General features: G+C 44.3%; 1 protein-coding gene across 2 annotated transcripts in view; it reads right to left on the reverse strand.

Annotated features, from left to right (window-relative positions):
- Positions 1–8,408: 8,408 nt before the first annotated feature.
- Positions 8,409–25,743, reverse strand: part of NDRG3 (NDRG family member 3) — a 66,617-nt gene continuing 49,282 nt past the window's right edge. For both annotated transcript variants that reach the window (XM_023754460.1, XM_023754459.1), the window contains 7 exons: positions 21,865–21,968; positions 20,999–21,064; positions 20,825–20,876; positions 15,759–15,806; positions 12,927–12,962; positions 12,790–12,841; positions 8,409–10,000 (listed from right to left, as the gene is read on the reverse strand). In XM_023754460.1, coding sequence (XP_023610228.1) covers positions 9,819–10,000; positions 12,790–12,841; positions 12,927–12,962; positions 15,759–15,806; positions 20,825–20,876; positions 20,999–21,064; positions 21,865–21,968 — 540 coding nt within the window. In that variant the 3' untranslated portion in view covers positions 8,409–9,818. The remainder of the gene's footprint in view (positions 10,001–12,789; positions 12,842–12,926; positions 12,963–15,758; positions 15,807–20,824; positions 20,877–20,998; positions 21,065–21,864; positions 21,969–25,743) is intronic.

Below are 25,743 nucleotides of genomic sequence, written 5' to 3' on the forward strand. Positions count from 1 at the left end.
TCCCCGCATGAGATGTCCCTTCCTTAGGGAAGCCTTCCCTGACAAACCTCTTAGCAGACACTCTTGGTCAGAGTCTCTTAAATCACATTGTTGCCAAAATCTAACACAACTATAACTGATCATTGGCTAAACACCCATCTCTGGGACCCTGTCTCTGAAGGCAGGGACTGTGGTCTTGTCTACTACTGTGAACCCTGGTTGTGCGTGCACAAAGCCTGGCACAAAAGCCTTAGACTTTGGATGGATGTAAGGCTGATGCACAGATAACTCATGGAACGGGTTGCCCAAAAGCCATGTTTCTGCTGTGACCAGAACTAGACCTACAGAGAGAGGCCTGTCCTTTTCCAGGAGACCCTGGCAGAGGAGGGAACACAGCCCCTGAAGGCAGGACACCTGCATGGGGGCTGGGAGATTCACACACACAACCCCCGCCCCACTGCCGCCCCCCCGCCCCCCCCCGGGCATGACTCAGAGCAGCCCTGGGGCTGCTGCTTATAGCTAGATACAGAGGAAATGAGGTGGAGGTCTGTGTGGTTTCCAGGTCTCTTCCTGAGAGGCCTGCTGGGCCCCAGGCTCTCTGTGCAGATTGGGTGGCTACAGGGCATAGGGCTTTGGGACTCAATGGCTGTAGTGGCTGGAGAGTGATATTAGGGAGATGAGGATACTGGGGGCAGGGGCTGAGGAGAGGGAAGGAAGCCCCAGACATTGTAAGGGAGTTTTCAGACTCAGACAGATCCTGCCCAAACACGAATATGCAGACATTTGATTCTGCAATCTCCTAGTTCTGTTTAAGTGTGTTTTCCATGTCCTTCCTCCTAAAAGTGCCACTTGGTTTAGAGTAATCCCGTTATCTGTGATGGTTAATTTTATGTCTCAATATGGCTAGCCCACAATCCCCAGATATTTGGTCAAACACCAGTCTAGATGTTCCTGTAGAGGTATTTTTTAGATGAGATTAACATTTTAAATCAGTAGACACTGAATAAAACAGATTACTCTCCATAATGGGTGTGGGTCTCTTCCAACCACTTGAAGACGTTAAGAAACAGACTGAGGTCCTTTGAGGAAGAGGGCATTCTGCCTCCAGACTCAACTCTGGAATTCTGCAGCATCAGCTCTTCCCTGGGTCAGCAGCCTGCCGGCCTGCCCTACAAATTTGAGACTTGCCAGCCCCCACAATTGCATGAGCCAATTTCTTAAAATAAATTCTCTCTGTGTCTACACACACGCACGCACGCACACACCCCAATACCTTATTGGTTCTGTGGTTCTGTTTCTCTGCAGAACTCTGATGAATACATTATCAAAACCCCAAATCAGGATGTGTCTTGAGAAAGGATTTGTGGGCTATTTTGGGGAACAAGAAAAAAACTAGGGGCAGTAGCTTTGACATAAAAATATTAGAATTTATTTTGATTGTCTAATTGTCCTAAAAAGTAGCATTTTTATTCAGGACTACCTTAGAAAATAACAGCTATAGGTTCAACATATTCATTGTATATGACAATTTTTTCCAATTGTCATAGCTTTAATTTTGCTTCAAGTATTTCACAGTATCTCTCAGGATAAGAGGAGAGACTTTGGGGCATCACTGTCTAGTAGAATTTTATAGATAGAAATGATGATGAAAATGTTCTATAATTTTGCTGTCCAATTAAGGTAGCCAGTAGCTACCTTTGGCTTTGAGCACTTAAAATGCAGCTAGTGTGACTTGAGGAGCTGAATATTTAATTTTATTTCATTTAAATTACTTTTAACTTAAATTTAAATAGCTTCACATAATTAGAGAATATTGTAACGGACAGTGCAGCTATGGAGAGCTACAGAAGTGGGATTGGTCTTAGAGTTGCCAGCTCAGTCTCCAAATACATTGGTTGAGGAGGAAGGAAGCCTTGGGAAATGCCTGCAGGAATATCCCCCAGCCTGGTTAGCAACTGTCACTCTCTTAGATTTTCTCCTTTACCTGGTTGCTTAATGTTGACTGCTAAAATGTAAGCTCTACAAGAGCAGGGTCTGCCTGGATGGCTTACAGGGAGGGCCTGGTATACGGCAGGCACTCAATGACACTTGACGCTGTTTGGAGCGGCTGGTCAGGAAGGCCCTGGGCAGCCTGGTGGTGCCCGGGAAAGACCTGGCTGTCTGGGCCCCGAAGCTTACCTGGTTGCATGGGTACAGGGCCCTGGTCTTGGACAGAGGGACTTGAGCTTGGGCTTGGCAGGCTTTTCCCTCTGCTGGGCTGACTTCCCATCGCCTCTCAGAAGAACTCTCAGAAGCACATCGTGGAGAGAAATCTGAAAGAGAGGCTGTGATGGGGACAGAACTGTGGCTCCAGGCCTGGTGCGGCACCCTCCCTCCCTGGCTCTGTCCTACTAACCTCCTTGCTGAGGCCTGCACATAATCTCCCTCCCATCAGGACCAGGCTCCAGACTGCGAAGGGTCTCTTCACTGTGGACCCTGTTTTCTCCCGTGTTACTGTGCTGCAGCCATGCGCTGTTCTGTTTCTGGGCCTTTGTGTGCGTGGTGTACCGCCCATTGGCTGGAAGGTCCCATTTCCCCTTCAGGGCTGTCTTAATCGCCCCCTGTCCCAGGAAGCTTTCTCTGAACCCCCCAGCCCTTGCTGTTCATTCAGATGGTTCACCCAGAACCATTTCCTGACCTGGGATCATATTTTGGGTGACAGGAGACAATGATAGGTCAGAGTTCACTCTAGGCATACCAGAACCCATGGCTAGGGTTACAAGTGGACAAAGGGGTCCTAGCCAGTTTGGCTCATTGGATAGATTGTCGGCCTGTGGACCAAAGGGTCCCAGGTTCGATTCCGGTCAAGGGCATGTACCTTGGTTGCAGGCTCCTCCCTGGCCTGGGGCCCTGATCGGGGTGAGTGCAGGAGGCAACCAATCGATGTGTTTCTCTCACATTGATATGTTTCTGTCTTTCCTTCTCCCTTCCACTCTCTCTAAAAGATCAATGGAAAATATCCTCAAGTGAGGATTAACAACAACAACAAAAAAGTGGACAAGGGGAATCTGGTGTCACAGCAAGCTAAGGTGATGCTGGGCAAAGATGACTAGGAGGCTGTGTGACACAGTGATGACTTGCAAGGCTTTGGAAGATTGGTGTGGAGCCATTTCCTCTCTGCCTCCACTTCCTTATCTGAAAAATGGGGATTACAATAAACATTTCAGAGATCACACGTGTGAAAAGCCTGCTTCTACTTCACTATGCCTTGAATGTCACTCACCAGAGGCTGCTCCTAAGAGCCTTCCCTTTTCTCTCTTGGCTCCTGGTTGTGTTCCTTCCTGTTTTATTCATTTATTAAAGCTTTTGTTTATTTAATATGCCATTATTCTACAGCTCAATGAAGACAGGACCTCTCCTTATTTGCCTGTTTTCTCAGCATTTTGTGAGGCCCTTGGCCCACAGAAGGTGGTCAATACATATGAACTAAATGGATGAATGTAATTATTAGTTCTTTGGACAGTGTCTTAAAAAAAAAAAACTGACAGAAGAGAGAGAGAGAGAGAGAGAGAGAGAGAGAGAGAGAGAGAGGAGAAACTTGTTGTTCCACCCATTTATGCATTCATTGGTTGGTGCTTGTATGTTCCCTGACGGGGGATGGAGCCTGCAACCTTGGCTTATTGGGATGAGGCTCTAACCAAATGAGCTAGCTGACCAGGGCTGGACAGTTGTCTTATCCTTAAAATAATTTAAATTCCCAGGTTTCCAGGGTAATGCTGATTTTTCTAAACACTATTTTAAAGTGTTTCAGGGAGGTGGTTTCATTCCTTTCCGTAGAGAGATGCATAATTACACTAGTTTGTGATATAGCAGGCTCTGTCCTTACCCTTGAATCCTAACACCATGCCCGGGTGAGGACAGGTGTCTGTCACTATCATGGATTGACTTCTAGGGCCTCACAGGCCAGTCCTGTCTGGAGTAAAAATCCTGCCTTATGTGCAAGGGAATTGCCCTCAGTTCTGCCGTCTTGTGTCATCGACAGGGGCTAACAGTGCCTGTTTCTGCTGCCTCCCACTGGGCTTTCAGGAGCTCCCTTTTAAAAAAAATTTTATATTTTAATTGATTTCAGAAAGGAAGAAAGAGGGAGAGAAAGAAACATCAATGATGAGAGAGAATCATTGATTGGCTGCCTCCTGCACGTCCCCCACTGGGGATCGAGCCCACAACCCGGGCATGTGCCCTTGACTAGAATCAAACCTGGAACCCCTCAGTCCGCAGGCCGACGCTCTATCCACTGAGCTAAACCAGGCAGGGTGGACAGGAGCTCTTTAATACAAAACAGGCCTAATTAGCAAGTGGCTCCTGCTGACTTTGGGATTCTGAAGCCTTGGCAGCCTAGATGGTGCTGCTGCCTCCTCAGGTCTCGACTCCTTCACTGCTAAGGCACCCCTTCAGGTCAGGTTTTCAACATTCCTGCTGCTTCCCAGCCTTTCCCCTTGAGTATGAGCTGCGGGCTCTATGCTCCACTGTACAGAAAATCCCAGGGGCGATCTTTCCCAGGTAGCATGAGTGATTAATTCAGGCCAACCAGGCTAGAGCTGTGTGACTTCAGAAAGAGCATGCATCCTTTCCATCTCATCTGTGAATGAGGGATAACACGAGTCCACGGGCTATGGGGGGAGTCGAGGACCCTGGCACAGAATGGGTGCTCAGTAAAGGTTAGTTTCCTTTCCCCTCCTTCAGCAAGAAAAGTCACCACAATCACCAACTGCACTAAACCCAGAAACTTCTTCCCGCTGCAGGTGGAGCTGGGGGATGGGCCGAAGGAAGTAGAAGTGCACTCAGACTGGAGGCCCCCAGCACCCTCTGCTAGCTCCCTTCACCTGGTGGGGCCAGGAAGCCTCCTGGGGGGCAAAATGAAGACCATGGGGTTGGCCAACACTTTTAAAACAGAGGACCTAATAATTAATTTATAAGCATTTGAATAGCTTACTGTGTGTTAGGCACTTCCTAGGGGACCTGGGCCAGTGGGTGGAAGGAGGTAGTAAAAAGCAGCTGAGATCAGCACAATGCCCACAATGGTTTTTATATCATCTCACTTGGTCCTTTGAGAGGTCTGCATTTGAATCCCACTCAGATACAAGAACCAGGACCCACAGAGCCCGACCTCATGCTCACTGCCACACAGCTAGTCAGTGCAGAGCTAGGTCTGCCATTCCTGCCTTTGTGTTTTTGTGCTTCAGAGGATAATTTCTCAGTGGTGGGGTACGAGTGGTGAGTTTAGATTGAGCTCAGCTTTCTCCGATTGAGCTGAGAAATATCACCTTTTTGAGAGGAACTGACGATATTAGAGTTGAAAGTGTCCTCAGAGATTATAATCCCGACTCCTCTCATTCACTGAAGTTGGAAAGCTGGGGCCCAGAGAGGGCCCCAAAGTCACACAGCAAGTTGGTAACTGAGATGGGACCAGACTACGCATGCAGACAAGCTGGAGGGCACAATGTAATACTCCAGAGGACAAAGGTGTAGGAAGGGGGGCCTCGGTTCCTTCAGAACCCTTAGAAATCATCCCTTATCCTCCGTAGAAACCTCCTTCTCCTTGACCTTTCCCCCAACTATAAAGCCCACTCCCAGTCACTAAGGGGCCCATCCTTCCCTACAGGCCCAAGGCCATCGGAAAACAAAAACAAGCATACTTACTGTTTTCCTGTCACCAGAGGCTTGGAATGGGGGTTCGGCCAAGACACATGCTTTGGCTGGAGAGGTTAGGGCTTTGGGGGGCCCTTCTGGAAGCCTGTCAACATCCTTAGTCCTAGGACATCCAGAACACTCTTGGCCTGGGAGAATCTTCCGGGAGAGGCCCTCGATATGGCTTTTGGTGGCTTGGTTTCTGCCTGTGGTTACCTGGGATGGACAGGAGCCTGGACTGGGTGAGCCTCCCAAGCGCAGGTGGGCCAGAGAAGAAGGCCCAGAGCTCTCTGAGCCTGTGACAGAGTCCTTGGGGCTCCTGGCTCACATCTGCAGACTCTGTGGTTCTCACAACCACCCATTTCCTCTGACGGCATCACAGACCATCAAGGAGCCACCTTCCCCAAGTTCCTGTTTCCTGGGCAGAAGCGGCTGCCTTGTCATGATCCTGGAGGGAGAGGTTGTTTTCTGTCTTTACAACTTGGTCTTGCCCAAGGAACACAAAACTGAGGCAAATGAGCAGGAGTTTCCAGGTTTATCTGATTATAATAGTCACCCGAGGGGCTTGTTAGTGTCAGAACCCTGGGATCCTCCCACATCAGAATGCAAGTCACCAGAGGAGCAGCCTAGGACTTTGAATTTTAAGCAGGTTAAGAGATCCCTTTGACTGGCAAGTCTGGAAAGCACTGCCTTGGAGTGATGTGTCCCAACCTTCAATGTGTATAGCAATCACCCAGGGATCTTGTTAAACAGCAGATTTGGGTAAGTGTGTCTGGGCTGGGTGGGGTTCAGATTATGTATTGCTAATTAGTCCCAGGTGACACCCATGTTGCTGGTCTGGGGACACTTTGAGTAGCAAGACCTTTGGATAGCGCTTCTCCAAGTGTGGTCCCCAGACTAGCAGCTCAGCATCATCCAGGAATTGTTAGACATGCACATTCTTGGGCCCTATCTCAGATCTACTGAATAAGAAACTCCGTGGTGGGGCCAACAATCTTCCACAAGCCTTCCAGGTAACTCTTGATGCACACCCTCGCTTGGGAATCACTCAGCCGGGATAAAGAATCTCTGATATTATGGCCTTTGATTATTGTTACCTCCAATCATAGAAACTTAAATAAAATTCCCAGCTTGTTAAAATCTCAATAACCAAGCCCACTTTGCAGCCTTTCCATTAGGGGGCTTAGTATTACTGCAGAGATTTTTTTGTTAAACACCAAATGACCCACTGCTCTGATATAGCTGACTCCAGCTCAGATTATACAGCTTTTGGGGGGGACCTGGTCAGCTGGGGCACACTCCAGCTCAGGTTCTCCATTTCCGCTAGGCAAGGTTGGTCTGACATGAACTCCGTGAGTACTTGGCATGGAGAGCTGAAGGAGCTAGTGGAGGTGCACTCCACTGGAGCCTAGATCCGACGCTTAGTCCTGTGACCATTTCTCATCCATAAAATGAGACTAGTGTGTATCTCACTGGGCCAATAGAAGGAAACATATAGGAAGGCGCTAAGGGCCCAGCCTGTAGTAGGCGCTCAATAAAAGGCTGAAAAAACATGAAAATACATTGATTTTGGAAGAACTAGAACTTTTTCTAGTGAGGTGACCTTGGCAAGTCACTTAACTCCCCTTAGCAGTTCCGTCTCTGTGAGACAACCCACTGTGCCTTGCGAACTGGATAAAATGACTTGGAAAAGAGCTTTTGAAAAAAATATGTATTTTTATTGATTTCAGAGAGGAAGGGAGGAAAGAGATAATGCTTCCTGCACACCCCTCGCTGGGGATCAAGCCCACAACCCCGACATGTACCCTGACCGGGAATCAAACTGTGACCTCCTGGTTCCTAAGTCAATGCTCAACCACTGAGCCATGCCAGCTGGGCTGGAAGAGAGCTTTATACAATCATCACATACAGTATACCTGGCCCTTTCCTTACCTCTCACAAAGCAAGCACCCAAGATGTTTTTGGACTGAACAGGAAGAAAGAAAATGAAAACCAGAAGAGGAAAGAGTGCAGTTAGGGCCAGTAAGGTGCATTCAGTTAAGGCCTGACTCCAGGCACAAGGGTAAGGTGGGAAAGCAGGCAACCATCCATGCCAAGTGGGGCCAAAAAGGCTGCAGCAGTGTGGCTTTTAAGAGGAACTGTCCATCAGACCTCCGCCAGCTCTGGAACTCTGTGTTGGCCTGCAATGTCGGGAACTCAGCTCGGTGACCTGTATCTGTCCGCGTGCATTTGTTTCATCTCCTCTACCAGACTGAGCAGGGTCCGAGTCATTTTACAAGTTTCTCCCTCAGACACAGCAACCTTGCTGTACTATGGCTGTAGTGCTCCTGGATCATTCAAAACTGACCTGAGATGGTGGCCTCCTGAAATTATTCTTGGTGGGTACAAAGAGAGTCATTTCTGGAGAAATACAGCCTGGTCTGTTTGAAAAACCAAGTGGTTGTAGATTATTGCTGAGGGGCAGGACTCAGCCACCCCAGACGGCAGAGCTGAGGTACGGAACACATTTCCAAGACCTCAGCTTCTCCTCCATCACAAACCATGGTTAGACTTCTCACGATTTTTGGTTTGGATAGAGGATGTGTGAGACAGACTTGGGCTGCTGGTATGACCTTAGGCAAATTATTTATCCCAAGACTTCATTTCTTCACTGAGTGGGATAATGATCAAGTATGTGGAAATGCCCAGCACAGAGCCCATATACAGTAACCTGGTCCCTTCCTGAGCCCCAGTGAGTGGCTTGAGAGAAATAAGACCAGCAGTTGGGTAACAAGAGACATATACAGCTTTATTTAATAATCTGTAAAAAGGCGTCCTCCGGCAGAGTGGCGCATTCCCTATCTTGGCAGAAAGCGAATACTACGACGAGAAAGCCCCTTCCTAAGATTTGGAATTGTGTCGCCCTGTGTTTTCATCTCGGTGCTCTCAATAGCTGGGCCCTGGCTGTGTGGCAGCTGGTTTCACCCTCCACCCAGCGATACTCACACAGTAGTAGACTGAACACAGTGTTACCTGGACAGGCTGCCCTTACAGACTGACCCCTTCCCTCCTACAAAAGAGTTCACAGAATTAAGAATCTTCCTGAGAAATGAGTCCTATCTCAACTTCACTTAGCTTCCATTAAATTTGCTGCAAAAAAGGCTATACTTATTAAATAGGATATTATGTTAATGCCAGTTCCTCTTCCCACTGCCATTTCCTCACCACCTACATAATTTTCAGGCCATACCTCTCCCTTTTTGGAGGATGGAGAGTGTTTCTCCATCTCTCCATCACAGACCTGGAGGCATTTCTTGCAGATGTCTGGTAGTAGTATCAGACAGTTTTGCTCCAGCAGAGTGAATGCCTGGCATTTTGTTTTCAACTTTCCTGTTCTAATAGAGTCCAATAATTAAGCCACGCCCACTCCCTGGGAACTACTCCATGTTGCACCGGAACCTCATTATTCATGGGCTTCTAACAGTACATATCCCTCCCTTTACTTACAGAATAGTGTATGAAAATTCACTTGGACAGGAGAAGGTCTCTGGGCACCCTGCCTGCTTCTCTATGTAATAGGCTCCCTTCTATTGGTCACAATCAGTCAAGAGTCCAAACAGTGATTATGATCTTCCACATTCCTCAGAGCTGCTCTCTTCAGAAGTCACCTTGCAAATCTTGTTGACCAATTTGGAACCAAAAGAGAATGTAGTAACCTACCCCATCTAGAAAGCTGTTCTGTATATTTCCCCTAAAAACACCATTGAAAATGCAAAAAAAAGTCCCTTTTTTGTTTTTTTGATTTGCAGAAGCTCTACAAGAAAGCATGTCTAAAACCACAGATCTATGCACACACAAACACAGACACGCGTGCTCACACACATACGTCAGGATTAAAGAATCTTATCAGATATGTAGTTGGGAAAGCATGGAGAAAAGCTGGCAAGAGAAGATATGGAGATTTGATCAGTTAAAGATGTTGGAATGTTACAGTAATGGCATGGAAGTGGTACCTGGTACATACAAAAAGGGGCGTGGGCAGGCAGAGAATGATAAATCCAGGATACCAGAGAGAGAGAGTCAGTGGTCATGCAGGAGTAAAGATAGATGCCGGTTTGCTGGATGAAATGTTATATTGTGGAGTGGTCGTTTGAGGAGGATGGACTTGCATGGTCCAGGGGAGGAGAATCTGCTTAGCAGGACACCTCCATGGTCTGGTGTCTGTCCAGAACATCAGGGGACTCAGAGGATTCTTGAGTTCCATCTGACTGATTGCTGGTGACAGATCGGCTGAAGGCACTTTCTCCAGAGCCGATACTACTTGAGGTTGAGTGGGTTCGTGATCGGACGAGCCGGGTCATGCTGGCAGATGGTACTGTAAAAAAGAACCAAGAGGACTAGAAGATGGAGCCCTGGTTAAACTCAGTTAATCCAGAAGTTTCACCAAAGGCTTTATGTTTAGCTTTCCCAATCCATTTAAGGTGACACCCAGGACAAGACAAAGCCATCTTCACTTTGCATTATTTGCTCAAGGTGAGTAGCTATATGCAAGGCTGCTTTAATCCTCTAGATCTGGAATCTCAGTTGATTCTTGTCCACAGCAGAACAAGGAAAAACCTAAGTCCAGAGTATGCCTCTTAGCTATGCCCACGCCATTCATAATGAATAATTAGGGAGGAAGCTTTGGGAACCCACACAGGTAACCAAAACCTGCAGTGCATGCAAGAATAAACCAAAAAGAAAGACAAACCACACAAGTATGAAGGTGTTTCACAAACACAGTGCAAGCCCGATACAACAAGACTACCATCCATGTCCACAGGCTACCCTTGCTACCGGGGAGGAGACATGCCTGAAGCTGGTGGCTGCCTGAGCAGGAAGGGCTCTGAGGGTGGGTGTCTAACTCAGATTCCTGTTTTGCCACTGCTTTGAGTCTAAGGTCCTCCACTTGGCCAGAACAGGGCCTTACCTGGCATAACCTCTCTGCCTATCTTCCTGAAGCACCAGCCATTCCCCCGGCTGTTACTTCAAATGCTGGGGTCAAAAGATGCCATCACCTGCAGAAATTTCTAGGCACAGGTTCTGATGGTCCTATTTAGAATCAAGGCGGCCCTTTGATTCCTGTGTCTGGGAGTTAATGCAAGGTTCAGTAGGTAATGGGGGGAGAGGGGCCCTGCCTATAAAGTTTCAGTGCTCCTGTAACTCAACTTAGGATGATGAGATGAAGTGCTATTACTAGTATAACCCACTCCTTTCTTCCTTTCTGGTGGCCCAGGGCTAGACCTGCAGGCTAACACTCTTGGGGCACAACGAGCCACGTTCTATCAGGCTCTCACTGCACAGGAAAACTGCGGACATGCTGTAGGCAGCCAATGCAGCCAGGAGAGCATGGCTTGGAGGCGGGAGCAGGGCCAGCACAGAGGAAGGTACCTGACTCGGTGCTCAGGTGACTGAGCTGCACATACGGGACTGGAAGCAGGTGGACACAGGAAAAGGCAGGTTAGTGACCCGAGAGTGCCAAGTGGCAACCTCAGCTGCCTAGCAGACACTGACAGAATACTCTTAAGCCAAGGATTAAGTTTTTGTTTCCTGCTTTTTAAATATGCTTTAAAAAAAAGATTTTAGAGAGAAGAAGGGAGAGGGAGAGAAACATCAATTGGCTGCTCCAGTACCTTCCCTATTGGGGTCAGGCATGTGTCCTGACCCCGAATAGAATCGGCAACCTTCTGGTGCATGGGATGACATGCAATCAACTGAGCTACATTGGCCAGAGTGCCAGGGTTGAAGTTTTATCTCAGACAGGTGAGGCTGACTGATGCTCTATAGAATCTCAGATGTTACTTCTCTCAACCAGTCAAAGGTCTTCCCCTCCACTATAAACAGCCTACCCTGCTCTGGATTAGAAATGGGCTGGAAGGCCTGGCTGGTGTGGCTCAGTGGTTGAGCATCGACCTATGAACCAGGGGTCATGGTTCGATTCCCAGTCAGGGCACATGCCTGGGTTGTGGGCTCAATCCCCAGTAGGGGGCGTGCAAGAAGTAGCCGATTAATTATTCTCTCACATCACTGATGTTTCTATCTCTCTCCTCCCTTCCTCTCTGAAATCAATAAAAATATATTAAAAGGGGAAAAAAAAGAGAGAAAGAAATGGGCTGGAAGACCAACTGTTTTCTCGGAGAAGGATGAGAGAACTGGCTGGGAAAGGGGCTCCTGTCCCTCCCAGTGGCCCAGAAGGACAAGGTATGGGCTTGATTGGTGGTAGATCACAGACGGGGATCACATAGCCACTCTAGACAACACATACATGCTTTTCCTGCCAGGTATTGGGCTAGACCCAGGGACCAGCTGCTGCCCAATGGCCATTATCCGCACTAATACCAAAAACAGGAGAAAACCACCCTACTAGGTAAACAGCTCTGTACCTGGGTGGAAGAGTTTTTCTTAAAACTCCAAGAAAGGAGCAAGTGTGTGACAAATAAGAAAGCTCAGGGGTCTCACAATTCAAGAGATCAGGACAGCGGCACGTGCTATGGACACATCACTTGACTCACTCTAAAAAGTTCACCTCCTGTTGTGGAGCAGATTTAGCTGAGGGACACTACCCTTTTCTTCTCTAGTCACCCTTTTGTTTCTCTAGGCCAGCAGTCGCCAACTGGTGGTCCACAGACCACTGGTGGTCTGTGAAGTCCGAAAGGTTGGTGACCGCTGCTCTAGGCCAGGAGTCATTAACCAGCTGAGTTTAAACGCAAATCATAATTTCAGATTTACAGGTAGGCCAGCCTAAGCTTCAGTGGTTCAGTGTGGGGGCTCTGGAATCAGACTTCCAGGGTTTGAACATGGCTCTGTGGCTGAACTGTTACACTCTAGGAAATGTGCTTAGCTTCTTTGAGCCTTAATTTCTTCTATAAAATAGGACAAATAGCAGAACTTACCTCTTAAGGTTATAAATACAGAGTGCTTGGCATATAACCTCTAACTGTTTTAGTAAGTGTTTTAGCTCATCACACACACACACACACACACACACACACACACTGCAGAACCGTTTTCGTTTCTACTTGACTTCAGGCTGGCTAGCGCAGAGAATTGTGGGCTCCCACAAGATGTCAAAATGACCCCAACACCAATAAATTTTTGCTAGATAGAAAATTGTATATTACTCACTGTATCCCATTCCCTGCAAAAAGTACTTGAAGGCCTCAGTGAGCTTCCCAGGCTAGGGTGACAAAATAAGAAGGCATTAATGTTTGTACAGGCAATGAGGCAGAGTCAAATAAGTGCTTAAAAAAAAATCTCCTTACCTGAACTACTTGGGGCAGTCCACCACAGTCTGCCATCTAAAAGGGGAAAAATATGTAAGTCAGCTGGAACTTACACTTAAGGGAAATGTTCTGAATATCCACGAGTCCTTTCAAACAGGAAAGGATTGAATTTTAGGTTCCTTAATTTAATGTTTAACTGCTTCCAAGTATACATCTCCTCAATGCACTCTTATACAAAGACTTATATTCTAGCAATGACCTGGTACATACATCTGAAAATACTGTTACTTAATCAGTAAGGTGCAGAGCCTAGCTTTCAGGCCCACAGCGGGACTTTTCTGTTAGGGGTGGTGGTGAAGTTAACCACCACCAACCACGGTTCCGCCTCCACCTGAAGAATGTTACTCTCAGAGTCCTCAGAGTGACCCTAACTTCTCAGGGTTCGTGTGTTCCAAGTTCCCTCTCAGCTCTATATTATATTTATTCCATGACTAAGGGGATTCTCAAATCAGGAGCTGGCCCCAGCCGGTTTGGCTCAGTGGATAGAGTGTTGGCCTGTGGACCAAAGGGTCCATAGGTTGCAGGCTCCTCCCCGGCCCTGGCCCTGGTCAGGGCACGTGCAAAAGGCAACCAATTGATGTGTTTCTCTCACATCGATGTTTCTCTCTGTCTTTCCCTCTCTCTTCCACTCTCTAAAAATCAATGGAAAAATATCGAGTGAGGATTAAAAAAATAAATTAAAAATCAGGTGCTGGTGTGGATTCGGCCAACTCGCTTGATCAGCCACTTTCCTGCCATAGCTAGATTTGATGAGGCTGTCTCTCAATTCATTAATCTTTTTTTCTTTTTTTAATGTTTTAACTTATTTATTTATTTATTTATAGAGAGAGAAAAAAGAGGGAGAGAGAAACACTGATCGGTTGCCTCCTGCATGCACCCCGACTGGGTATGTGCCCTGACTGGGAATTGAACTGGTGACCTTTTGATGTACAGGATGGCAACCAACCGAGCCACACATGTCAGGGCACTTCATAAATCTTTACATCTGGTTATTCTCACTTGTGCAAGGATTTCTAGAGTTCTATTTGCATGCACTGGAATTACCTAGAGGACTCGTTAAAACTCAGAATCTTGGGTTCCTGCCCTAGAGATTCTGGGTTGGGGCTCAAGAATTTGCATTTGCAACAAACTCCCAGGTGATGCAGATTCTGTCAGTCTGCAGAGAATACTGCTTCTAGGGCATGATGGCTAACCAAGAGCCCACCCCTCTCCTTCCCCTGTTATGCATTTGGTACTCATAGACAGTATCCTATTCAGGCTGACTGGCATTTAAAAAAAAGAGATGTGAACACCATGGTTTCTATTCACCAACACAAAAACTTTCCTTGAGGGAGGGACTATTATTTAGCACATGGGATACTATAGAAGGTAAAGAAATTTGGGGTTAATAAGAAACAGCGCCCTGAAAATTATAAGCATAAGAGCAGGGACAAACATTTAACATGATTTAAGTATAAAACAGACCTCACTGGCACAGGTTATATTTTTATGATATTTAGGAGTCAAAATCTGATTAGAACCATAAATCAGTTGCCATATGCAGAGAAAGAATATTGGGAGGAACTATTTCCAAGCTTGACATCTATCAAATAGTTGGAGAGTCAGTTCACTCATTGGGTTGTAGATGGGCCCTTTTGCCCACATCTATGGCTACTGTAGAGTTCACTTTTCTGTTTCTGGAGTATGGATTCAAACCTGCCGGGAGAAACTAATTTGAAACCACGTACTTTAAAAACATTCATATTTTAGACTAGTTCATCAATCACCTGGACCCCAGAACACTTAATTTTGTCACCTCTGAGTATTAATCTCATGCTATATTTCCAGGAACTATGGGCTGCTTCTGGTGACAGCACTTCCTTTTCAATCACACTTCAAAGATAAAAGGAAGAAAGCAGGTGTTTCAGGCTGAGAAAGCAGCAGTAAGCAACATAAAATCAGCACTCATATCTACAGTAATCCAAATTTGAACCAAAGGGTCAGTCCCTAAACATTACACTAGAAGTGCTAGAAAAAGCAAGATTAATGCTCTTGCCTGGAGTTCAATCAAAAGGGGGAGAAACTTGATACTAACCCTAAAAATTTAGTACATGAGCTGTTCTCTATTTGCCTAAAAGAGAGGTTATTGGGAGCTTCCTTACTAACACAATAGGATTTAGCATATAAAGAATTTCTATCCATTATCTTAATTTTCACAAAATTAAATAATGCTTATGAAGTATATAATGACACGGAAGATGCTCAAGTCAAAAAAGTTGAGGAAAACAGGGCTAGCCCTAGCTGGTTTGGCTCAGTGGATAGAGCATTGGCCTGCAGACTGAAGGGTCCCAGGTTTGATTCTGGCCAAGGCCACATGCCCGGGTTGCTGCTCGATCCCCAGTAGGGGGCGTGCAGGAGGCAGCCAATCAATGATTCTCTCTCATCACTAACGTTTCTATCTCTCTCTCCCTCTCTGAAATCAATAAAAATATATTAAAAGAAATCAATGCTATAAATATCCTATAGTCTTAATGATCTAAAAATGTATAGGAAAAAGACATCAGTATTTTTACCATAGGTTGCCTTTGGGTGTAGGATTATGGATAATTTTTACTTACATTATTCTTTCTACTTTTCTCTATTTTCCAATTTTCTACAATGAAAATATATTAAGAAAATTTTTTCTTAATAAAAAAGGAATGAGAGAATCTCAGAGAGAGAGAGAGAAAGAAGCTTTCCTTCTTTCTGGGCAACTATTCTAGAAATACAGTAATCGGAACCATGTATAAAATACTCTGATATGGTTGGCAATAAGGAAAGAAGATGTATTACCTTTAGCAAAGTTGTATTTATAGGATTCAGGCGAGAATTGCATTCAACCTAAAAAAAAAAAAAAAAAAGGAGGAAAATTTAGGAACTACTAGAAATATAAGAAATAGCTTGGCATGAGAATGATCTTCCAGATCAACAGCTCAGTTTGGAGGTGGCTGAATCAGCCAAAATAAATGAATGAATGAATGAATGAATGAATGAATGAATGAATAAAATGGGAGATATATTTATATGATGCTCTTTATATCTTACATTTCTGAATAGATCTAAAAATCTGGCTAATTTCACTTCTGAATCAGTTACAAGAAGAGTCTTTAAACAATCACATGTTGAATTTAATTCCTTCTACCACTTTACATAACATGGGGGCAAATTACCAACATCTTTAAAAAGCAAACTGGACCTGTGGCCATGATCACCTGCTGTGGTCCTGATGGCTTCCCAGACAACTGACCCTGGCTGAGCCCTGTGCACCTCCATTTCTTACCTTTTCCTATGTTCTGGAGGTAGTGGGTTTGCCATTCCTTGCACCCAGACTCTTTTGTGCCTCAAGGTCTTTTTGACTGTTTCATCTAAAGTTGAACCCTCTATGGTTTTTCTCTCACAACAGTTATCATAATGAACAATTATAACCTTGTGTATTTACATATTTGGTATCTTGTACTTCTGTATCCACAAAGGCAGGGACCTTAAAAACATGTTTTGGGGAGATAATCTCTAGATTTAGCCATGTTTTCTGGCCAATCTGATCAACTGGATCCCTCACCTTTTACACATTTGCCAAGCACGGACATACAAAGTACTGTACACTAAGAGTCTGGAATCTAGTGTGGTGAAAACATAATACAAGGCAGAATGACATCACTTTAAAATTTCACAAGTGAGCTGAGTGAGTATAGAAGAATGACTAGACTTTCTAGAGATACAGTAAGAAGTGGTGGGTGTTTGAAGGCTTCCAGAGTCAGGGGGAAAGCATAAACAAAGACCCAGGGGATGTGAAGTGGATGTACAGAGCACGTGTAGTGTTTCAGAGGCAAGAGTCTTATGAGGAGGACACAAGTGGGTTGAGACTGACGATTACCACACTGACGATTACCACAGAAGGCAAAAAGCCATGGAAGGTTTCTGAGGTGACAGGGTATGAGCTGTTTAAAGAGAGTAACCAGCAGTGGCCTGTATGACGGATTGCAGAGGCAGAGAGACAGTTAGGTTTTGAAATTACCAAGGAAAGAACCAGTGATTCAGCTGAACTTTTGCTCTGGGTAGGTACATACAAAACACTTATAAAATCAGGGGATGACTGAAAAGTTAGGATCACCAAATCAAAGTTTTTACTCTATACAAATAACAATACAAGCAGTGATAAACAAACATACTAGTTTACTACAGAATATGCATTAACCCTAAAGGGTAGATTTATTTATTTTTAAAATGTTTTTATTAATTTTAGAGAGAGAGGAAGGTAGAGGGAGAGAGAAACATCAATGAGTACTCGCCCCAATTGGCTGCCTCCTGCATGCTCCCCCACAGGGGATTGAGCCTGAAACCCGGGCATATGCCCTGACTAGGAACGGAACAGGTGACCTCTTGAGCATGGGATGAAACTCAACCAACTGACCCACATCAGCCAGGATGAATTTTTTTTTAAAGAACTTTATTGATTTTAGAGAGAGGAAGGGAAAGGGAGAAAGAAACATCGATATATTGCCTCCTGCACACCAGGGATCAAACCTGCAATCTGGGTATGTGCCCTGACCAGGAATTGAACCTGCCACCTTTTGGTGTACAGGACAATGCTCCAACCAACTGAGCACACTGGCCAGGGCCTAAAAGGTAGAATTAAAAAACTGCCAGACACAGTGCTTAGAATACAGCAGATAGGCAATAAATATTTTCTAGAAGAATAAACTCCCAAGTTCAGTTTAATATAATAAATCATGCTTCCCTTTGGTTCAACAATTTGTAATTTCTATAACTTTGTAAGAAGTCTCCATATCTGGTAGGCTAAGCACAATGGTTATTTTTTTACATGTTTACTCCCCAAATGCAGAGACTCCATCTTACTCTTTTTGTATTCTCTATAACATCAGGCAAATAAGAAAAGCTCAAAAAATGATGCTGAATGAATGTGAGCAAGAATAGCTAGCAACAGTGCTCACTTTGGCAGCACATATGCTAAAAACAATAGCTACCAACAGTGACCAGAACTTGTTTGAGTTTCTTCTTGCTCTTCCATGCATAGACAGGCCTCTATTCTCTACCAGCTTGTGGGATTGAAGTGCTCTGGCTGGGAGCTAGATCTGACTCTATCTAGAACAGCATCTACTTTGTGGCACAGATAGGGCTAGCAATGTTCTTCTCTATAAACATGAAAGGTGTGAGCCCCACCCACTGGGCTCTGAACAGTGGTTAGAGCGTTGGCCCACTACACCAAAGAGTAGAGGGTTTGATTTCCGGTCAAGGGGGCACATACTTGGGTTGCAGGTTCAATTCCCAACCCCAGTTGGGGCACATGCAGGAGGCAAACAATCAATGTATCTATTGATGTGTCTCTCTCACATCAATGTTTCTCTCTCTCTCTCTCTCTTTCTCTCTCTCTCTCTCTCATCCCCTCTCTTTCCTCCCTTCTACTCTCTTTCAAAAAAAAAATCAATGGAAAAAATATCTTCAAGTGAGGATTAACAACAAAAAAAGGTGTGAGCCCTGGCTGGTGTGGCTCAGTTGGTTGAGCATCGTTCCCTGTAGCAGAAGGTCACTGGTTCATGCCTGGGTTGCCGGCTCAATTCCCAGTAGGGGGAGTGGAGGAGGCAGCTGATCAATGATTCTCTCCCATCATTGATATTTCTATCTCTTCCTCTCCCTTCCTCTTTGAAATAAAAATGTATTTTTAAATCCTCACCTGAGGATATATTTATTGATTTTAGAAAGAGGAAGGGGGGAGGGAGAGAGAACATCAATCATCAATGTGAGAGAGAAACATCAATTGGTTGCCTCTTGTACTCGCCCCAACCAGGGATTAAATCCAAAGCCTAGGTATGTGTCCTAAACCACGAATCAAACCCATGCCCTTCCAGTGTACGGGACAATGGTCCAATCAAGCCACACCAGCCAGGGCGAAAAAATGTTTTTGATAGATGTTTTCTCTACCTTTTCGGCCAGAAAAGACTGACCTTTATAAAAATCCTTCTTGGTGAACTGGGATTATCACTATAATTTTACTAGAGGCCCAGTACACAAATTCGTGCATAGGTGGGATCCGGTCGACCTGCCCCCAATGGGGTGTTTGTGTGTGTGTGTGTGTGGTGGGTCAATTGCGGGGGGGGTGGGGGTGGGGGCGGGCGTTCGGGGGAACAATTTGTATATTAGCCTTTTATTATATAGGATTACCTTTTGGGGGGAAATTTTTTTTTGGACGTGAGGGTCAGCTGCCTATGTGCTCAAGCCATGTCATGTATTCTATACGAGAGAGAGACTGTTTTACAGGGCAATACAGGGTGATGTGAATATAATCTATCATCAACTGTATCTCACCTTGTAAACACTCCCTCTCCCAGCCCCACCTTTTTGCCTATGTCTACACTCCTGATTAGTTATTAGGCTCCCTTTCCAAAAAGCCTTACTCCCTAACATTTTGCTCTAAAAAGGGCAAAAGTGAAGGCTGCCAGAGATAACCAGGTAACTTCACACACAGGTACTTTAAGTTATATATATGCTGTGGGAAACACAAGCAAATGCTAATAGACATGAAAAACTGTCACTTCATTTGTAACCAAAGTAGTGCAAATTAATTAACCTATCAATTAATTAATAGAATTTAAAAATCTAGTGCTGGACAGGCATTCTCAAACATTGCTGATGGCAACATACTGATGAGTCCTTTTTAGAAAGGAATCTGGCAAAATATATCAAAAATCTTACAAAGGTTTATGAAACACTTCTGGATATCCACCCCAGGAAAATAACCAAAGATTCAGGCAGATTTTATAAAGATGTTCAACAGAACATATTAATGGGACAAAATTAGAAATAATCAACAGGAGAATGAGGTTAAATAGACAAAGGTACACTTATAAGACTGAATTAGGCCTAGCCGGTTTGGCTCACTGGATAGAGTGTCGGCCTGGGGACTGAAAGGTCCCAGGTTCGATTCCGGTCAGGGGCATGTACCTTGGTTGTGGGCACATCCCCAGTAGGGGGTGTGCGGGAGGCAGCTGGTCGATGCTTCTCTCTCATCGATGTTTCTAACTCTCTATCCCTCTCCCTTCCTCTCTGTAAAAAATCAATAAAATACATATTAAATTTAAAAAAGACTGAATTACACAGATATACTGACTTTATACTATGAGAAAATGCCATCAACAGTATTAAGTAATCAAGTCCTAAAACCTTGTAAAAAACTTATAGTATAAAAGTTTGTCGCCCTGGCCGGTTTGGCTCAGTGGATAGAGCGTCGGCCGGCGGACTGAAGGGTCCCAGGTTCGATTCTGGTCAAGGGCATGTACCTTGGTTGCGGGCACATACCCAGTAGGGAGTTTGCAGGAGGCAGCTGATCGATGTTTCTCTCTCATCGATGTTTCTAACTCTCTATCCCTTTCCCTTTCTCTCTGTAAAAAATCAATAAAATATATTTAAAAAAATAAGTTTGTCTTTAGGTAACTGGATCATGATTTTTCCTCAAGTTCTTCTATTTTCCATATTTTCTACAATGAGCATATATTATTTTTAACAATGTGCTATGTGCTTAAGAAGGAGGTAGAGAAAAGCATACAGGCTCCAGCAGCCTTCCAGCCTGCTGATTCAGTTCCAGATTTATGGTGGCTGTAGAACAATCTGACAATAAGCAAATAGCGTTTAGTTGAACCACTTGACACAAAGTGAACTGATCCCTTCTGATGAAACCTAGTGATGAAGGAGGAATTCATTTATAACAAAGAGCAAGAACTTATATTCGTAATCAGAAATAACAAAAACTAGTATTTACAAACTGTTTCTAGCACACCAGCAGTGTGCTATACACATTTTATTACATTTTAATCTCATTCATCTTCACATCAGGACATACTTACCACAGCCTCAACTGCGGGTGAACTGTCCCCTACCACCAATAAAGTGGAACACCTGCAGAAAGCCAAAATAAGAGGCAACACTCAGCAAGCAGAACATAAGCTCCACTGAACCCTGAATTCGTCTATGAAAGGCAAAGATATCCAGCAATTTAGAGGGGAAACTGAGGGACTTACTTTAAAGTCTTTGATTTGTTATCATTTTGGCCCAGCATGGGTCTTTCAATCTCCAGGTCTCTGCGTCTAGAGAAACAAAGGAAGCAATGCTCTTTTTCAGGTAAAATCATGACAACTCAGGTTATTTCCTGGTCATGAAAACCAAAATATTTCAGGGAATGTAAAAACTATCTTTCCCTCACACCCGATGAGGGAAGGGGCCCTTATGCAGTTTGTTCACAAGTAGCCACCCTGAACAGTACAGAGCAGGAACAGGCTCCTAGCTCAACCCTGAAGGACTACGTGGGATGCTAAAGGAGGCAACCGTAAAACTCAACAGGAACGCTACTGAAATCCTCAAGTCCTAAGGGTATTTAATTTTCCAACCTGTTTATAAAGGAATAAATTCCTTTTAAGAGAAGGGGTATTTTTTTTGGGGGGGGGATGTTTTCCTTGTAACTAACAGAGTTATTGACTAAAAAGAATGAGGTTCTGTTCATGTGTTACTTCTACAAGATGTTGGCAAAGAGAAACTGAATCAAGGCCCAAGATTTCTATCATTTGTCCCCCCCACATGCACTTTTCTGTGCTACCTCAAATTGTGTGTTTTTATATGTGTACATAACTTTAGGTACTTTTAATCTCAAAACACCTAAAAACAACTGGTATTTGAACTTGCACAAAACAGCCTTCAGTTCATTCATTCTTCTTGATAGATGTTTTCCTGTCTAAAAGCCCTTCGTCTTCTATTGTGGTAGGTAAAACAGCACAAAAACAATCCCATCACACATTAGAAGAAGCAGTTCATCTCCCCTGCCCCACTCCCCTAAAAGTCCATTATGTTTTTAGACCTGGTCTGCATTTAAGTAAATAGGAAACAACTGTACCCGTTATAAGAACACAGGAAGAGCTGTAGGTTTTCTTGGTTGATATCCTGGGCAATATGGAGTCTGTAGGTTTGAATCAGGTCCAGGTTGGCCTGCAACTCTTCCTAGAACAATTGAAAGACGCAAGTAAACTTCTGAGTTACAGTATAAGCCTCCTGTGTTTGGTTTGCAATATCAATGTCCGAAACCAAATCTCCCTGCCCATATTTGTATCAGACTGGTTCAGTGCCACATTCTGTGTTGGATGAGGGCACCAAAGGATCTGTGATGGAAAAGGATGGTAGCCAACTCTAGGTCAAGTGCAAAAACTTGGGAATATGCTGAATAACACTACCTTCAGCTCAGTGGAAAACTGCCCTAGATTTGGATTCAAGTACTATCTGTGGAACTCAGGTCACCTAACCATTCTGAACCCATTTCCTTATTTGTGTTTTTTTCATGATCTACCATTTCTCATAAAAACAGAGACAGTATCTGTAAAATGAAGATAATAACCAGCTACAGGGCTGTTTTAAGGATTATATAAGAAAAGTTATATGAACTGTAAACTTAAAATAAATGGGAAGTAACATTTCTCTTAATAGCCATAAATCTCTTAATTAGCATAATTAATTTACCTGTATCTTAAATGATATAACTAGTATATTACTATTTATATACTATCCTATCTAATGAAAAGGGAATATGCTTACTGACCTCACGCCATCACAAAGATGGTGGTGGCCACAGCCAATAAGGAGGGAATATGCTAATTGACTGCCCCACCCTCAAAGATGGCAGCGCCCACAGCCACTAAGGAGCAAATATGCTAATTGACTGCCCCACCCTCAAAGATGGTGGCGCCCACAGCCACTAAGGAGGGAATATACTAATTGACTACCATGCCCTCAAAGATGGCGGCGCCCACAGCCACAAGATGGCCAGCAGGGGAGGGCAGTTAGGAGCAAGTGGGCCTGCAGGGGAGGGAGGGCAGTTGGGGGTGACCAGGCCTGCAGGGGAGGGCAATTGGGGGTGACCAGGCCTGTAGAGGAGGGCAGTTGGGGGCAATTGGGCCGGCAGGGGAGCAGTTAGGCATCGATCAGGCTGGCAGGGGAGTTGTTAGGGGGTGATCAGGCTGGTAGGCTGAAGCAGTTCGGGGCAATCAGTCAGGCAGGCAGGCGAGCAGTTGGGAGCCAGCAGTCTCAGATTGTGAGGGGGATGTCTGGCAGTAGGACATCCCTTGAGGGGTCCCAGATTGGAGAGGGTGCAGACTGGGCTGAGGGACCCCCCCCCCCCCAGTGCACGAATTTCGTGTACCGGGCCTCTAGTCATTTAATAATATACATTATAGAAATATATATTACATTCCATTTGATATCTTACTAAGTCAATTTATAATTTAATCTTATTACCAACACTATTAAAGGTATAAAATTCAAAAGAAACAAAATGGCATACACAGTAAGAAGTGAGTCTCCCTCCCTACCACTGCCCAATGCTCCTTCTCTTGCTGGCCTTCTCAAAGACCATCAGAACAAGTTGCCAGATTCTTGGGTACATAAGCATATATGTACATATGTACATATGTGTAGGCGCGCACACACACACACACACACACACACACACACCAGTAAGCAGTTTTAAGCAGAGGGAAAATGTTAGCATTGGAGGGAAAAAATGCATCAGGGATAGCAAGAGAGTCACTTATTCCAGGGCAGTGTGTAAAGGTCACCAGCAATCCTTGGGAGAGAAATAGAGATAAAGACAACATTTGTTTGCCTTCTCACTGTCATATGGATGATGTGAGCCAAGAATACAGTTGGAAACTGACCAAATGGATCACAGTCTACCTGAAGCTGTAGTGCACTGGAATCACTGCAAGGAAACTTAGTAAACACTAAAGGTATTATAGTAAGAAAAATAAACAATAAATGAAGCACACAATAATTAGAGATGTAGTTATCTAGCCAGCTCCCCCTTGAAGGTCTGGTGAGGAACTTGAGTAGCAAAGTTGGAGATAAAAAAGGGAAGAAATGATACTGATATAAAAGAAGTAAAACTGACTTAAGTGCTAACAGCACTTTTTAGGCAAAGCTGTTATGTATAAATTGCCCTCCACCGACCCACCTTTTAAAAAAACACAAATTGTTAGACTTACTATTTTACACACTGCTTTTCCACTTAAAGTATGGCAGGGGTCATTCCTTATTAGGACATTTGGAGCTGTCTCATTTATTAATACTACCTGTTTTCCCACAACCCTGGCTAGTACAAATGATCACTCTTTAATCCTTGCTAATGTGATAGATTAAAAAAGGGGGTATCACTGTGTTTTTTTTTCTATTACTGAAGATGAGATTATTCATGTTTAAAAACCTTATTTGTTTCCATTTCAAAGCAATAAAAGCAATATAAACATTCGCTTATTTGAATTTTAAATGAACCAATCAGCCTTGTGACAACCCATTGTCTATGACAGGGTTCCTCAAACTACAGCCCGCGGGCCACATCCAAATACAAATACTGTATTTGTTCCCATTTTGTTTTTTTACTTCAAAATAACATATGTGCAGTGTGCATAGGAATTTGTTCATAGTTTTTTTTTAAACTATAGTCCGACCCTCTCACAGTCTGAGGGACAGTGAACTGGCCCCCTATTTAGAAAGTTTGAGGACCCCTGGTCTATGACCTTACACATTTTTAATTAAACACACATTATGTATGTGACCAGCCGCGGTGGCCCAGTGGTTGAGCCTCAACATATGAACCAGGAGGTCATGGTTCGATTCCTGATCAGGGCACACCCCCGAATTGTGGGCTCGATCCCCAGTTGTGGGGCATGCAGGAGGCAGCCGATCAATGATTCTCTTTCATCATTGATGTTTCTATCTCTCTTCCTCTCCCTTCCTCTCTGAAATCAATAAAAATATTAAAATAAAATGCAGATTAGCCCTAACCGGTTTGGCTCAGTAGATAAAGCATCAGCCTGCAGACTGAAAGGTCCCAGGTTCGATTCTGGTCAAGGGCATGTACCTTGGTTGCGGGCACATCCCCAGTAGGAGTTGTGCAGGAGGCAGCTGATCGATGTTTCTGGCTCTCTATCCCTCTCCCTTCCTCTCTGTAAAAAGTCAATAAAATATATTTATAAAAAAAAAATACAGTTTAAACACACATTATGTATATATTGTGAGGATGTTCCTGCTTTACAAAAATTATTAAAATTCTGGTCATGGCTTTCCCTATTTAAAATAGTGTTTCTAACATATTCAAATGAAAGACTCAAAGCCTCATTCTTCCATGCCAGGCACTGTTAGAAAACCTTAGAAGTAACTGCTTTCCCTAATCAACCTCTCACAGGTATCCTAGAAGTCTGCCCCCAGGTTACTTAATACCCCCGGAATATGTCTTATAATTTCTTTCTCATTGCTTTTGAGCAAACTATTCCCCATTCCTGGAATGATCTCCTTCCTCCCCAAATCTAAAATGTTGAATTTTATCCACCCTTCAAGACCCAGCTGGGATACTTTCTCTACCTTGAAGCCCTCCCTGATCCCAAAATCAGAAGTAAACCTCTCCTGCCTTTGAATTACTCTAAGGTGCCTCACACTACCTCTTGTAAGGGACCCTGGGATGGTAGAAAGAGAAAAACTTCAGACTCAGGCACACCTGGCTTCAAGTCTCCTCCTAATATGTTACTAGCTGCTAACCTTGTGTAAACCAATTCATTCTTCACCTGTAAAGTGGGAATAATACCCATTATGAGATTATTAGACTGAATTTATTAATGTAGATGAAACATCTGAAATTTGAAGGTGCTCAATGAAATGTAGATCTTACTACTTATCCCTTTTTACCTGTGCTATAATATATATATGTATATGTGTGTGTGTGTGTGTATAT

Source organism: Myotis lucifugus, unplaced genomic scaffold (genome assembly GCF_000147115.1).
Source record: "Myotis lucifugus unplaced genomic scaffold, Myoluc2.0 scaffold_60, whole genome shotgun sequence".
Taxonomy (NCBI): domain Eukaryota; kingdom Metazoa; phylum Chordata; class Mammalia; order Chiroptera; family Vespertilionidae; genus Myotis; species Myotis lucifugus.